Genomic DNA, 16,979 nt, shown 5'->3' on the forward strand with positions numbered 1-16,979 from the left:
GACCATGGTGGCTTATGCTCTCAGCCCGGCCATGGAGCACCCAACATGCAGCAAATTCTGGCTGACCCCTGTTGAGTGGGGACAGAGGAACATCGGACCAGTAGGGGTGACTGATGCCTTTGGAAACAGGGAGCATGAAGTGCTGTCACCAGAGAAGGCTGTCACCTAATTTATTTTTGAGGGGGGAGGGGAGGGGCAGAGAGAGAGGGAGCCACAGAATCTGAAGCAGGCTCCAGGTTCTGAGCTGTCAGCATAGAGCCCGATGCAGGGCTTGAACTCACGAACCGTGAGATCATAACCTGAGCTGAAGTCAGAAGCTTAATTGACTGAGCCACCCAGGTAACCCCTGAGTTATTTGCAAGCCTGGAATTTCTCTGACAAGAAGTCCTGTGCAAGGGGAGATAGGACAGGTCAGTGGGAAGGTTGTGGCTTGCCTGGCTTTGAGCTGATGTTGTGTCCCTCCACGTGTCACTAACATGCTTGTCACTCAGGAGAATGCTTGTATTTGATTTTTATTACAGATGATGTGTGTGTGCACTTGTTTGCTATTGTTTCATCTCAAGTAATGTGGGTTATATTGCTTATTTTCCATTTAATCAAGCAGACAAAATCAGAATTGACACTTTTAAAAAATCCTAGCTTTAGTTTCACCAACTGGAGCCAAGATACTTATTAGAGCAATTTATTCAAATTAGTATACTTTTATTGCAGACAAATCATCTCTGCCCTGAGCAGCAGTCTCTGGTCCTGACATGTTAGGACCAGTCTGTGCCACAGGTCCGTGTTCTGTTCTCAGGACTCTGGGGAGGGTGTCCCACCACCTATGCCAGATTTCATTTAACTTGTCTCACTCACTATCTTCTCTCAGTGGATGGTTGATATGGCTTCCAGCCCATGGCAGCGGGAACACTCCGCGGCAATTACTTGGCGAGGGACATGGCCCTCATGTCCCTGTTGGCTGGAAAGAACTGAGGTAACCCTGGCTGGCATCTTTTTTTGAGGTGTGGCTGGCTGCTGTACCTTGGGGAGTGCACAAAAGGATTTAAGTAGCATCTTCATCTAAGATGCTGGGAGCCCCAAATCCACCTGGGCCTCTATGATGTTAATTTCAGATGCTGCTCCCCATGCTGCCAAGCGCACCCCCACCTTGCCCTCAAGATGGAAATTAGAGCACCAGATGGCCTCTCCCAAGCCCACCTCTCTGAAAACAACCCCAGCTGTTTATTATGAACTGTGGTTGTCATGGTGATGAGTGGAGAGAATGTTGACATGGAGGATAGGGTCGAACCTATAGAAGTTTGGGGAGAAGTTGCCTCTGTGAGTGGATCTGAGACCCTGTATTGCCTGTTGTCACCACATGCCGTGGCTCCGTGCCAGGTGTCCCATGGACAGGTGTAGGCAGCCAGCTTATGCCCACCTGGCCAAGCTGTAACCCTGTGGGGGCTGCATCCCCCAGAGGGGCACCTCTTCCATTTGCCAAAGGCACCCAGTATAAGACAAGACAAGCAGCAGTCTTTTCTTCACAATGGATTTGGCACTGGGACGAGAGACTGTCGCCCTACATCTGTGGCAGAAAACTTAGATTCCACCCCAAGCTGTAACATTTGTAGATGCGGTGTTATCTTAGTCCGTTTGGGCTGCTATCACAAAAACACCATAGACTGGGTGGCTTATAAACAACAGACATTTATTTCTCGCAGTTGTGGAAGCAGGAAGTCCAAGATCAAGGCGGCAGCAGATCTGGTGTCTGGTGAGGGGCCACTTCCTGGTTCATAGCCAGCGCCTTCCCACTGTGTCTGCACATGGTGGAAGAGGCGAGGGAGCTCTCTGGAGTCTCTTTTATAAGGACAGTGATCCTACTCATGAGGGTGGCATCCTTATGAGTTCGTCTAATCCTAATTATATCCCAAAGGCCCCATCTCCTTGGGGGTTAGGTTTCAATATATGAAATTGGTGGGGGCACAGACATTCAGTCTACAATAGGTGTGGTTGACCCATTTTCATTTGTCAGTGGTTGGTTTGTTTCTTTAGGGTTTTTGGAGATGACTAGTGTCCATTCAGCTCCTAGTAAGGTAGTGCGGACCTTCAGGAAATGAAGTCAGTGAACTCAGCCTAGGGAAAGTCACCAGGTTAGAGACCTTACAAACAAGAGGGAAAACACAGATATGCTCTAAGTGGACCTTGAAATAGCCACGCATGAAAGACGACAGAAGGTTTTCTGGGAGGATGTCGCAAATTTGAGTTTTACTTTAAAGCGGATGGGAATAGTATTTCCAGTGAGAGTTCCCATTATCCCCTTTGGGAGATTTTGCCTGGCATACCTTGGCCACAGTGGGTGGTGTAGAGCCAGTAGGGCAGAGGGAAGACCTAAACTAGGAGTTTGGGAAACAAGCCTGGCTCCAGTAGGACCCTGGTGGCAGTGGTCCCCAAGCCAGGGTCAGCCCTACAAGAAGGGACACTGTCAGCTTGGCTTGGTCAGCATAGGGTCCACTCATCACAGCCCTCTCATCTAGGGAAGGATGGGTTCAGGTCCCAGAAGGAGGGCAGAGGAGCATGCCAGTGGTCCCAGGCAGGCCTGAGCCCCAGAGCCCCCCAACTTGGGGACATACTAGGGCAGCAGAGGGAGGCCAGCACCCATGTGCATGGTCTGATTGTTCACAGGGCTTGGGATAGAGACAGTGTTTTGGGCTTCCAGCCAAGGATGCAGGGACCTACCAGACATCTGACCCTCCTGGCCCCAGTTGCACCTCTGCATCCCCTCTATTCCAGGAAAGCCTCATTTCTTCCTGTAGCTTGAGTTCTGATTTCTCTCAGGATATGGAAACACCTTCCTTTTCCCCTTTGTGTGCAATCTTCCCCATGCTTAAAGCCCAGTCCCACTTTTTCCACCTCCCATCTGAACCATCCCTGTCCTCCTCACCTCCCAATGCCTCTGAAACGCGGTGGTGTTTTTAGTCACAGAGGGGATGCTCAGCTAGGAATCTTTGGTCTGCTTGGTGCCATCAGTGCCAGGATGGTGGGCCCATGTCTCTTGAGCTTTCTCTAACCCTCCCAGAGAGATTGAATGACATCAAAGAACACAGCAGTGACAATCTAGATAGAGAAGACTGGCAACAGCCTCTTACTGTGCCACCTAGACCTGTGGGAACTAGCCATTAGTGCCAACACCTGGAGCCTCGGTCGTCTCAGCTGTAAACAAGGAGAGGGAATAATGTCAGTTATAAATAACTTTATAAATAAAGTGAAAATAAATTTATAAATAAACACAAGTGTAGTGTATATTTATAATATAAATATAAACTTATTTCCTTATAACTTATTAATGTCATTGTTATCATCATCCTCATCCTTATATTGTTACTGCTTGATACTTTATTTCTAGAAAGTTCTGAAACTTCACATGATGGCTTACTAACACCTCCTTTGGGATTTGGACAGTGATTTTAGTGCTGTGGATCTGGCCTTTATCTTCTGGATGGTACAAGGCACTAAATAGAGATATCTAAACTTTAAATTTTGTTAATTGAAGTAAAAGAAATTTTGGTTTGATGTCCTCTTTAAGAGAATACCTGTGACTTGTCCTTGGGGCATTTTGTTTTTTCTAGTAGTAGATTGACCAATTTGCATTAACTAAAGAATTTAGATCCTAGAGTTTAGAATTTGCATTAAACTAATAATTTATATTTTTTAGAAATATGGTGTCAACTCTTGGACACTGTTGTTGGGAATGCAAAATGGTACAGTTGCTATGGAAAAAAGTATGGTGGTTCATCAAAATTAAAAATAAAATTATAGTGTAATCCTGCAATTCCATGGAAGGGTATATACCCAAAGAATTGAAAGCAGGAACTTTAAGAGATATTTGTACCCATGTTCAGAGCAGTGTTATTCACAGTAGCCCAAAGGAGGAAGCAACCCAAGTGTCCACTGACAGATGAATGGATAAATAAAATGTAATATATACAAACAGTGAAATATTATTCAGCCTCAAAAAGGCAGGAAATTATGACACATGTTACAACATAGATGAACCTTGAGGACATTATGCTGAGTGAAATAAGCCAGTCACAAAAAGACAAATCCTGTAAGATTCCACTTATATGAGGTACCTAGAGTAGTTAAATTGATAGAGATGACCAGTGACTGGAGTGAGACAGTAATGGGAAATTAAAGTTTAATGCATACATAATTTCAGTTGTGCAAGATGAAAAGAATTCTGGAGATGGATGGTGGTGATAGTTGCACAATGTTAATGTACTTCATGACTCTGAACTACACAGTTAAAAGTGGCAAATTTTATGTATGTTTTACCACAATTAAAAAATGATAATAAAATTAGAAAATTGGATTCAAAACATGAAGATGACACAAACAAGTGGAAAGATATATCATGCTCATAGAATGATAATTCATATTTTTAAAATGCCCATCCTACACAAGGCAGTCTACAGATTCAGCGCAATCCCTATCAAAATACCAATAACATTTTTCATAGAACTAGAACAGATAATCATAAAATTTGTAAGTAAACACAAAGACCCCAAATAGCCAAAGCAATCTTGAGGAAGAAGAACAAATCTGAAGGTGTCACAATCCCAGGTTTCAAGATACACTACAAAGCAGTAGTAATCAAAACAGTATGGTACTGGCACAAAAATAGACATAGTGATCAATGAAACACAATAGAGTCCAGAAATAAATCCATGCTTACATGGTCAAGTAATCTACGACGTGGAAGCCAAGAATATATGATTGAGAGAAAATCTCTTCAGTAATGGTGCTGGGAAAACTAGACCACTTTCTTATACCACACACAAAAATAAACTCAAAATGAATTAAAAGACCTGAATGTGAGATCTGAAACCAAAAAAATCCTAGAAGAGAACACAGGCAGTAATTTCTCTTTGACATTGGTCATAGCAACATTTTTTCTAGCTATGTCTCCTGAGGCAAGGGCAACAAAAGCAAAAATAAATGATTGGGACTATACCAAACTAAAAAGCTTTTGCACAGCGAAGGAAGACACCAACAAAGCAAAGAGACAACCTACGTAATGGGAAAAGATATTTGCAAATGATATATCCAATAAGAAGTTAATATCCAAAATATATTAAAAACTTATGCAACTCAACACCAAAAAAACAGATTAAAAAATGGGCAGAAGACATGAACAGACATTTTTCCAAAGATGACATACAGATGGCCAACAGACACATGAAAAGATGTTCAACATCACTTATCATCAAGGAAATGCAAATCAAAAGCACAATGAGATATCACCTTATACGTGCCAGAATGGCTAGAATCAAAAAAACAAGAAATAAGCATTGGTGAGGATGTGGAAAAAAAGGAATTCTTGTGCACTCTTGGTGGGAATGTAAATTGGTGCAACCACTGTGGAAAACAATATGGAGGTTCCTCAAAAAATTAAAAATAGAACTACCATACAATTCAGTAATTCCATTGCTGGGTCTTTACCCAAAGAAAACAAAAACACTAATTTGAAAAGATATGTACATCCCATGTTTATTACAGCATTATTTACAATAGCCAAGATATGGAAGTAACCCAAGTATCCATCAAGAGATAAATGGATAAAGAAGGTGTGGTATATGTATGCAATGAAATATTGCTCAACCATAAAATGAATGAGATCTTGCCATTTACAACAACATGGGTGGACCTAGAGAGTATTATTCTAAGTGAAATAAGCCAGACAGACAAATACCATATGGTTTCACTTATATGTGGAATCTAAAAGAACAAATGAGCAAACAAAAAACAGAAATAGGCTTATAAATACAGGGAACAAACTTGTGGTTTTGAGAGTAATGAGGAGGGGGAAATGGGCAAAATAAATTAAGAGGATTAAAGGGTACAAACATCCAGTTATCACAGAGATGAAAAGTACAGCATAGGAATATAGTCAATAATATTGTAATAAAGGTGACAGATGGTAAAAAAAGAGAAAATATGATTCAAAAACATTTTATAAATATAAAAGAATACATGCTAATTGCAGAAGAGTTTAAATTATGTCCATATGTGCACACACACACATACATGTACACACACATGCCTACCTACGCATTTCCCAAAATTGTATCATACTGTATCTTGGTGTATTTCTCTAATGTGTAAAAGCACCATCTCATCTTTCACTTCCCGGTTTCCAGGTTTGCAATGGCTTGGAGCAGCCAAGGAAGCAGCAGCGTTCTGATCTCAATGGACCCGTGGACAATAACAACATCCCAGAGGTGATTTTCTCTAAGGATAAGAGTTGTGGCTTAGGATTCTGATGTTGGACCTGCATACCCCATCATGGTCTTCTCGGCCTCTCCATGATGTTCTCATCCCACCCAGTGCCTGGGAAGGTGGGGGGTTCAAGTCAAACAAAGTTGGGTGTCTCTGTAGGAGGAGGAAGGAAAGGTTCTTTCCTGTTCAGGCTCATACCACTGTGTGTTCATGTGTTGCTAATGGTATATTTGTTGGCAGGGGGGTGGGGGATCATTTGTGCTCCCTGGTTTGACAGAAACTCATTATACTCCACTATCAGACAGTTATGTTCTAAGCCAGCGTTACTCAACTGTGGCACCATTGACATTTGGACCAGAACATTCTTTGTTGTGAAGGGTTGTCCTTTTCACTGTAGGATGGTTAGAAGTATCTCTGGCTTCTACCCACTATATGCCAGTAGCTCACACCCCCCTCCCCAAGCTGTGACAACCAAAAATGTCTACAGACATTGCCAAATGTCCCCTTGGAGACAAAAATCATCCCAGTTGAGAGCCACTGTTCTAAACCAACAACATGATTTTGAAAAACAATCCTGTATAAACAAACACTGCCTTGATGGAGCTTATTAAAATGAGGCCTTAATAAATAATTTATTTCCCTTTTCTGTAGAACATAGTTTGGATGGGATTTTCCAGCTTTGGTGAAATAACTCTGGCCACCCCATAGAGTGGTGTCCAATCTCCTTTATCTTACTTTTAAAGACAAGCTCTGGTAATTCTCATGCCTACCAGTTGGAGAACCATTGGTTGTATGGTCTCTAGGCTCTCTTTTAGCAGTGGCAGGCTAATCTGGGGGTCCCTAAGTTTTAGATGATGGCCTTTGTACCCCATGTTTTCTCATGGGAATTGATTCCATATGTCCTGCCTAAACACCATGGTGCCTAAATGACATTGGTTTGCTTTATGGAGCTGACTTTTAAGGAACATCAGTTACTCAGTGGGGTTTAACTTTTCACATATGGTACTCAGCCTAGATCTTATGGGCCATCTATTTAAAACTGTCATGTGTTTGTTTTCTTTTTTGTTTTTCTTTTCTTTTCTTTTTTTTTCATATTTCCTAACAGACAAAGAAGGTGGCATCATTTCCAAGTTTTGTGGCTGGTAAGTGACTTTGAATTTAATATTTGGAAACAGTTGCATTTTTTTCTCCAAGCAAATGGTATTTTTACTTTTGTTTTCTCCTGCAAAGCTTGTTTAAAAAGCACACCTTCAAGATGAAAACAATATTATAATAAGAAAAGGTGCTTAGGCATTTTGTTGTTTGAGCACTTTGTAAGCCCATATTGTTATAGAGGGAGGGGGATTCAGTTGATTAGGGAACGGTAGACCATCCCATTTAATTACACCCTCAGTAATGGCCTCACACATGACACTGATGATTGAATTAATAGATTGAAATGTGTCTGTATAAGCAGCTAATTATGATCTAACACTTTTGATTACAGTGGATATAATTGCATCCAAATTCAGGCTGTTACTCCTTTTTTAGACTCTTCAGTTCCCTCCGCTCTCCTGTCTTTTTTTTGAGGGGGTTAATACTGCATTTCGGCATTCGATCAAAAAACCAGAACCAATCTGTTCTGTACCACTTGTTGGTGTGGGGAGAATGCCTGCTTGCCTTTTGGCATAACCAAATTTGCATTGTCTGAAGGGCTTCAGGGAACCTTGGGCCCTCCCTTTCAAAGGTCCTCCAACACCACTATAAGGAGTCTTTTATTTTAAAAATTTTTTTTTAATGTTTATTTTTGAAGGAGAGAGAGATAGTGTGAGCGGGGGAGGAGCAGAGAGAGAGAGAGAGACAGAATCGGAAGCAGGCTCCAGGCTCTGAGCTGTCAGCACAGAGGCCGACGCGGGGCTCGAACTCACAGACCGTGAGATCATGACCTGAGCCAAAGTCAGACATTCAACCGACTGAGACAGCCAGGCACCCCTTTAAGGAGCCTTTTAAATAGGATCTTTCTTCAGCCAGGAGGGTGTTTCCTGCTCTTGCTAGTGTTACAATAAACAGTGTGAATTTTATTAATTTTTTCAATAAGCTGGTAATTAATTTTTATGAAAATTTAAAAGTGCAAGGTAAATCAGTCTTCAGAGATAAGTAACTTTAAAACCTTTCCTACCCTGGTTTTCTTTTTTAGTAAAGAAGTGACACCTGGGAAACTGAGGCCCCTCCAGTTCCCTTTCAAGGGACTAATTTGAACCAGGCTAACACAATTCAAACTGGTTGAAAATGAATTTATTGGCTCAACCCAATTTCAACTGGTTCAACATTGTATTGGCTCAGTGTGGCTCAAACTGGATATTAAAAACAGTTTTGAACTGTTGGAATCAATGTTATACCGTTCAAATAGACTTGGTTCCATTTCGACCAATTGAGGTAGGCTCAAATGGGTTTTGCCCAGCTGTTTACATGTGGTTCTAGGTAAGTTTTAGCAAGTTAAAACTGGATCAAACTGGTTTTCTTCAGGGCACAATAGGGTATGATAATTCTGGTCCAGCTGGCTAGTTGTGGTTTTTTCAGGACCCGATGACTGGCACGAAGAGACAACACCCATTCCATGCCCCCACTGTAGGGTTGATTGGGTTCCTGATTCAGAGGACTCGACATCTCATAAATAGGGAAAGATGTACACTTTCCTCGGTGGTCAGAATGCCGCAACGGGGTGTACCAGTCACAGTGTTTCAGTGAGGTGGGCTCTTGTGGGTCCAAGAAGCTCACTTTTCAAAGTATCATGGTGTCATCTGGGCAGAGCTCCCTCAAACTGCTTAGGGGAATGATTTGGATGTTAGATTCCCCTGGCTCTTGAGTCAGCCCCCTAGGTACAGAGGAGGCAGATGGAGAAGGATCAGGAAGCAGTATCAATGCCAAGGTGCTCTGAGAAGTACCTCTCACTTCTAGCATTCCAGAAAACTCACTTCTCTGTACCAGCTTATATATAAAATCAAAACAATGTTGGATGCCCCAAACCAATTCAGTTTGGCTAAAGCTGCTTGTGACCAGCTCAAACCAGTGTAGATAGCCTTAATTTAGAATTTCCTGTTAGCTATGCCCATGCGATGGTTGTCAGAGATATTGGCCCGTGAGAATATGAGGGTCTGAATTCAACTGGGATGGCTGCACACATCTTCCTTGATGGGTGTTTCACACCCTTGGGCTCCTGCCTAGCTCCTATACAGCTGTGTGTACACTCACAGAAGAATGCCACTGGCAAACTGTGGCTCCTGCCTTATTCTTTTTGAGGAAGAAGCCTCATGTCTACTTGTACTTAGGAGACCTTGTGAATCTGTATGTTTAGTTGAACCTTAAAAGACCTTGAAGACTTACTCAACAGACTCCTTCTTGTCTCTCATTGGCCAGAGCTGTACCATATGACCAGTGCCCTGGTCAACTTCAGTGTTGACTGGAGGATCAAGTATTTGGCTTTCCGGGAGGGCAGGGGAGAAGGTCTAGAAATGAGTATTGGGGTAACAAGCCCCCAGTGCCTACCCCAGTGCTACACCCAATCCATCCAACAAGCATTTCAAGTGTGGGGGAACCTCCAGGGCTTGTTCAGTCTTCTGGTTGAAAGTCTGATTAGCTGAGAGGACCCAGTATAACTATGACAGGAAAACAGACCTCCCACCTCCTCTGGGTCTGAGAAATCACACTGGAAGAAAAGCTCCTTGGAGTTTTTATGAGGGATGGCCTTCAGTCCTACCTTATTTCACACCTAGTAATTGTTAATAGTAATGAAAAATAATAACAGTTACTATACAATGACAACAGACACCATCTTTTTTTTTTTTTTTCAACGTTTATTTTATTTTTTGGGACAGAGAGAGACAGAGCATGAACGGGGGAGGGACAGAGAGAGAGGGAGACACAGAATCGGAAACAGGCTCCAGGCTCTGAGCCATCAGCCCAGAGCCTGACGCGGGGCTCGAACTCACGGACCGTGAGATCGTGACCTGGCTGAAGCCGGACGCTTAACCGACTGCGCCACCCAGGCGCCCCAACAGACACCATCTTAACATCGACTGGGGGCTTAGTGTGCACCAGTGCCAGGGATGTGTGCTGTGCACCTGCTTCAGGTCAGCCACCACAGGAAGGGCAGATGCTTCCCCTCATTCTATAGGATAGGAAAAATGAGGTTCAAGTAACTCATTTGAGGTCATTTGGTTGCTGATATTAGACCCATATCTGGGTACTTAGCAGCATAAATTCCTCACCAGGCTGGTTTTCTGCCTTCTTGACATGCCTTCATATACCACTACCATCAATAGAGGCCGGGGAATTCTTTTTTTTAATGTTTATTTATTTTGAGACAGAGAACAAGTGGGAAAGGGGCAGAGAGAGAGAGGGAGAGAGGGAATCTCAAGCAGGCTCCATACTGTCAAAGCAGAGCCAACGTGGGACTTGATATCACGGACCATGAGTTATGACCTGAGCTGCTATCAAGAGTTGGATGCTTAACCAGCTGAGCTACCCAGGTGCTCTTGAGGCCAGGGAATTCTTATTGGGGGCTTACTTTGAGCCAGACACAGCTCTTAAATGACTCAGCAGTCCTCCTGATAACACTAAGAGGTAGGTGCTGTCACTGATGAGTAAACTGAGGCTCAGAGGGGGTAAGTCATTCACTCAAGATCACCAGGTAGTATGTGGCAGAGCAGGATTGGAACCCAGGTGGGAGTCTGAGCTCATTGTCCCCAAACTGTACTGCTTGAGCAACCCTTAGCATGCAGCAGGTGAGGAAAAAGAATAGAAAAAGAATGGAGAAGACACGTGGTTCAGACTCCAGGGAGTCCACAGGAGAACCTTCCAGAGGTCAGAGCCATTGGCCCCTCTCAGGCTCAGAGTCACAGCCCTGTCTCATCAGAGGCACCTGAGTGAAGAGGCCCCCATGACCACCATCTGCAGGAAAATACCCCAGGATCTGTTGATCCTCTTGGCTCCTCTCAGACCAGAAAGGTTGATCCTGCAGGGTGAATCTTGTGCAAGGGCCCATTGGACGGAGGACCCACTGCTTTCCCTGTGGGAGGAATCCTGGAGTGGTGAGGAATGGCGGGACCCCCAGGATATCCCCTTCTGAGGGACATGGAGGCTGGCAGTGGCATAAGTCCAAGTGGACTAGGTGGTTGCCCACCTCTAAATGAGTATACATAAAAGGCTTTTCCATAAAACCAAAAAGTTGGTGCTGGCCCCAAAGCAATGGAGTCTGACAGTGGCAGCTTCAGGACAAAACAACAGAGGCTGATAGATTGTATTCTCTTCCTCACACTGTTCTCCTAATCCAACAGCCAAAGCTTATGCAAGATGTCCTAAGACACACCCCACCCCACCCCACCAACAGCTCTAGGCTTATGCTAGAACGTTGCTTGTCCTCAGGTGCCAGGGCCCTGGGGTCCCTTACAACCTGTCTCTACCGTGTCAACTTCCCCCTTGTGCTGGCCACTCATAGAACATGAGGGCTCCTGGCCTTGCTGAGCTTGCCCCTCACACCTTTTAGGGGTCCTCACCATGATAATGCCCCTTGGTTGTTTTCATGTAGTGGGAACTTATGATCTGACCTTTTAAAATGAGCACTTGTGGTGAACCTGTTCAGATTAAGACTCCTAAAATGAAGGCAGCTCACATCTTTTCTTCTCCAGCCTGTCAGAGGGGCCAGGCTCCTGAATCACAGAGTGGGCAGGCCTGGGGGACTGGTGGGCATGTGTCTGGGATGCTGTTGGTAGGAGGATGGGAGTAAGGTAAACCTGGGCTGTAGGGGCCCAGAGCATTCCAAAGGGAAGTTGTGAAAGCCAAAATAACTTTCCTTTTTGGGGGGCATCTGGGTGGCTTGGTCAGTTGAGTGTCTGACTCTGGATGTCAGCTCAGGTCACGATCTCACAGTCCATGAGATGGACATTGAGGAGCCTGCTTAGGATTCTCTTTCTCCCTTTCTCTTTACCTCTCTCTCTCTCTCTCAAAATAAATAAAGCTAAAAAAAATGACTTTCCTTTTTTACAAACATTATTTGATCTTGTCTCCAGTTTTCCAAATGGAGTTGTGAATAGGGATTAGACAGATTTTAAAATAGGAACTTCTATTCACTGGAGGTTTGTTAAGATATTTCTGAGTAGTGCTTAGATCAAGCCAAAATCCCTAAGAATTAAAAATGCATTCTACCCTGGAAATCCTTATTTCCCTTCTCTATCTGCACATCCCTGTACTTTTCCCTTTTCCGTCTGCCCATCCCAGACCCCCGATCCCTTTCTGGAATAGAAGTTACTGTTAAGTCTCTTGTGAATCCTTCCAGAAATTTCTTGGACATATATAAAACTATAGACCCTTTTCTTAAAAATAGATATTACACTGGGACAAATGGGTCTGTACTTTGCTTTTTCATTTCTTGCTACATCTTGGAGATAACAGCTCTAGAACCACCTAATTGTTAAGTGACTGCCCAGGATTCAGGTTCATGGACATATGATGGGTATTAATGAGTCCCCCGTGGATTGTTTGGTTGTGTTTAGTCAGTGCAGCAGTGAGCAGCTTCATGGATATGTCTCTGTGTCCATGTATGAGTTCTCTTACAGAAGCCATTCCTAGATAGAGCAGGGTTACAGCCTGCCACATGCCAATTTGGGTAGAAATGGCCCAAGAGGAAGACAGGGTTGTGTGTGAGAATGCTGGTTTACCAACACTGCATGCCATCCAACCGTTTGGTCTTAGCCAGGCCAACAGATGAAAAGTGATATATTCTTGATGTTATGTGCACGTCTTCCATTGGAAGTAAAGCCAAATGCCGTTTCATGTGTTTACAAGCTGTTTGTGTTGATTTTCCTGCATGATGGCTGTTTTTCTCCTTTGCCCACTCCTCTGTTGGAGTTTTGGTGTTTATTATTGATTTGTACTGTTCTTTACATATAAAGGATATTTGCCCTTTGATTTATATTGTAAAAGTTTTCCTTAAGCTACTGTCATCTTTTGCTTTTTTGCATTTTTTAAAGTTTTTATTTGGGGCGCTTGGGTGGCTCAGTTGGTTAAGCATCCAACTTTGGCTCAGGCCATGATCTCACGGTTGGTGGGTTCAAGTCCTGCATTGGTCTCTGTGCTGACAGCTCAGAGCCTGGAGCCTGCTTCGGATTCTGTGTCTCCCTCTCTCTCTCTGCCCCTCCCCTGCTCACACTCTCTCTGTCTCCTTCAAAAATAAATAAACATTAAAAAATATTTTTAAAAAGTAGAGTTTTTATTTACATTCCAATTAGTTACCACACAGTGTTAGCTTCGGGTGTACAATATAGTGATTCAGAGCTTGCATACAACACTTAGTGTTCATCACAAATGTACTCCTGATCCCCATCACCTTTTAACCCATCCTCCCCACCTCCCCTCTAGTAACCATCAGTTTGTTCCCTATGGTTAAGAGTCTTTTCTTGGTTTAATTCTCTCTTTTTTTCCCTTTGCTCCTTTTTTTCCCTTAAATTCCACATATGAGTGAAATCATATGGTATTTGTCTTTCTTTGTCTTATTTCACTTAGCATAATACCCTCTATCTTATCCATCTATATCACTGCAAATGGCAAGATTTCATTCTTTTTATGGCTAAGTAATATTCCTTACACACACACACACACACACACACACCACATCTTCTTAATCTGTTCATCAAGTCAGTAGACACTTGGGCTCTTTCCATAATTTGGCCATGGTAGATAATACTGCCATAAACATTTGGGTGCCAGCAGGTACCCCCTTTTAATTCGTACTTTTGTATTTTGGGGGTAAATACCTAGTAGAGCAATTGCTGGATCATAGGGTAGTTCTATTTTTAACTTTTTGAGGAACCTCCATATTTTTACTTTGTTGAACATTTTATTAATCAACTGTATGCATCTTTTTCCTTTGAAGTTACTAGGTTTTTGGGATTAGTATGACCTTTACACTCTTACCATTATTTTTTTTCCTTATAGAACTTTTATGATTTTAATGAATTACATATTTGATTTGTCCAGAATTTATTTTGGTATATGGATCCAGAAGGAGTTACATTTTAAGCATTTTCTTCCAAACAGCTATTTGTGCCAAAACTATTCCATGAATTTCATTCCTCACTGAAATGAAATGCTGCCTTTATCATATAATAAATTGTCATATACATCTAGGTCTGTTTCTGGATCTCCACTGAGGTCCCAGAACCAGGCTGCTTTATTTGACTGGGGATTTACCTACCATGCATTTTATTACCTGGAAGGCTGATGTCTGTCTTCTGTCACTGTCATCCCTGTTCAGAACTTCCCTAGATCCTCTTGCATATTTATTTTTCCATAGAAACTTTAGAATTAGCTTATATAGTTACAAAAATTCCCATTGGCATTTTTATTTGCCACATACTACATTTATATTAGTATATGAAATGGCAGAAGCCTCCCTTTGAAACACTGGTTGGGAAATCTAGATCCTGCTGATGTCTCTCTCTGGCCAACAGCCTCATCAGTGAACTTGGAAGTGGAGCCTTCTCTGTTCTAAACAGCTGTAGTCTTGGGGGAGCCCCTGAGTCAGAAGTGCTCAGCTGCCCCTCGATTCCCCACCCTCAGAAACTAAGATAATAAATATTTGTTGTTTTCAGGCTAAGTTTTGGGATCATTTGTTACATGTATATAGATAACTAATATACTATATGTTTTTAAAATAAAGTGCATCATGATTCTTACTGATTTTCAGATAAAATGCATCATGATTCATATTATCAGGACTGTAATGTTTTTACATTTGCACCTTATTTTTCCTATGCCCCAAATCCCTGTTCTCAAGGACATCAACATAATTCTGCATCTGTTTTATTTCTTCAATCATACAATAGTCTCAGAATAACAAGACCAACATTGCCAAGGACATGTGATTATAGATACAATTCAAGATCATTTGCATTGACTTTGGTCTTTAGAGGATAGCCCAAGAGGGATGGGCCATCAATTTACTGTGTTTTAAAATCATTCAGAATAGTTCTTCTTTCCATTATTATGTCACAAATGCATACTGCATACATATTTAGATGGATTTTTCTTTTAATTCTTAGGAGTTTGCTTTTTTTCACTGAATTTGGTTTTATAATTATATAAAATAATTACATGGTTCTAAAGTCAAGTATGCAAAACAGGGTGTGTGCAAAGATGTCTAGTTTCTTACCCTTTTATCGCACACCCCAAATCTTTTCCTTCCAGTAGAGGTAACCAGTTTTAACATTCCAAGATTTATCTTAGGTAAATCTTCCCCTTTCTTAGGTAAAAGGTAATGAGTTAGAGATACCCTTTTCTCCATCTTGCTCTTTATGCTTAACACTAAACCCTGGAGATTTTGCCAAAGTTCCACACAGTGCAGACTAAGTAGAGGTATTCTGTGCTGTTCTGTAGACCTGTACTGTGTGGATGGATATCCCCTCTGTGGGAACGTTAGGATGGTTTCCAAGGCTTTGCTCTTATAAATACTGCTGCAGAGAGCTGCTTTGTCTATGCCTTTCCCCATTTTTGCCAGTTTTTGTATTCATTTTCCTTTTCCTGCGCTATAATTCTCCCCAGGTACAAGCTTATGCTTAGGACCTGCCTTGGGCAGATCTGTGTACTATTTTGAGCTTGGCTTTGGCCTTCCTTGACTCTTTCTCTTCCTCCTGGCAGCCAGTGACTTCATCTCGCTTATTGGGTGTCCAATGTTCCACACTGTGGAACTTTCAAATCCTTTCCTTCAGTGATGACCCAGCCTGTCCTGCAGCCCCAGGCATGTTGTCTCCCCATTGAATGTTCCAGGACTCTGGTTTCTCAGCGTCTTCTTGTTTATATCAGCCTTCTTACAGGGTCACCTTTAACAGAGGCTTCATAGAGGCACAGCTCAGCCCATGGCAGTGCAGGGGTGTCTGGCTCTGGGACACGCTGGTGTGGTGGCAGGGCTGGGGGTGGTATTCAGGGCAGGAAGAACCCTTCCAGAGCCTGGAGACCATGCCCCAGGTCTGCGGGGAGAAGGTCTAACCTGAGGTTCAATTTCACAGCTCTGAGGTTCATCCCCTCCTGCCTCCTCTCCTATTCTTGACACCTTCCCTGGGCCAGCTCTTGTGCTTATCTCCGTGGCTTGCCTGGCATGTGGCTTTGGCACTCTGCCTGCTCCTAGCCTCTCCTCAGAGGGCTGTGGCCCCTCACCCCAGCTGAGACTGTTGAACATCTTGTATGTGCTGTTGAAACTCACTGAATCTGATGTGTTTTCTCTCCTGTATCTTCCACTCTCCCCTCTGCTGGCTTCTGAGTACATCTGTCCCAACCTGCGTGTGTCTGTAGCCACCAATCCACCTTCCTCTTCTTCTACACCAGACTTTGGGAATGGTTGTCTCATTCTGCACACCTCTCCTACACTCCACAACCCCCTGGCTGGCTCCTGCCCTGCCCTGGTGTTCTCCAAAGCAGCTCTCTAAGGTCACCGCTGGCTTCCTGGTCACTATGCACCAGAAGCATGAGGGATCCTTTCTCCTCCTGCCAGCTTGGGCACAGCTGGGAACCCCCTCTGGGCACAGAGTGCCAGAACTTGATAGAGCTGGGTCCTGGGCCCTTTCCCCACCCACCCCACCCCTTCTCCCAAGGATTCTTCTGTGTCTGCAGCTTCACCTGCCACCAGGAGTTCAGTAGGACTCCTGAGTCCAGCTGTCTCCTGAGCTTCTTTGGAAAAAGCTCAGGTTCCTGCA

At 43.2% G+C, this 16,979-nt stretch overlaps 1 protein-coding gene across 1 annotated transcript in view; it reads left to right on the forward strand.

Annotated features, from left to right (window-relative positions):
• APBA2 (amyloid beta precursor protein binding family A member 2) overlaps positions 1-16,979 on the forward strand; it is a 226,016-nt gene that overhangs the window by 173,219 nt on the left and 35,818 nt on the right. Inside the window, exons 4-5 of the mRNA XM_049613976.1 lie at positions 6,177-6,257; positions 7,361-7,397. Of these exons, the coding sequence (XP_049469933.1) occupies positions 6,177-6,257; positions 7,361-7,397 (118 nt within the window). The remainder of the gene's footprint in view (positions 1-6,176; positions 6,258-7,360; positions 7,398-16,979) is intronic.

The sequence above is a fragment of the Panthera uncia genome (genome assembly GCF_023721935.1).
Source record: "Panthera uncia isolate 11264 chromosome B3 unlocalized genomic scaffold, Puncia_PCG_1.0 HiC_scaffold_1, whole genome shotgun sequence".
NCBI classification, from domain to species: domain Eukaryota; kingdom Metazoa; phylum Chordata; class Mammalia; order Carnivora; family Felidae; genus Panthera; species Panthera uncia.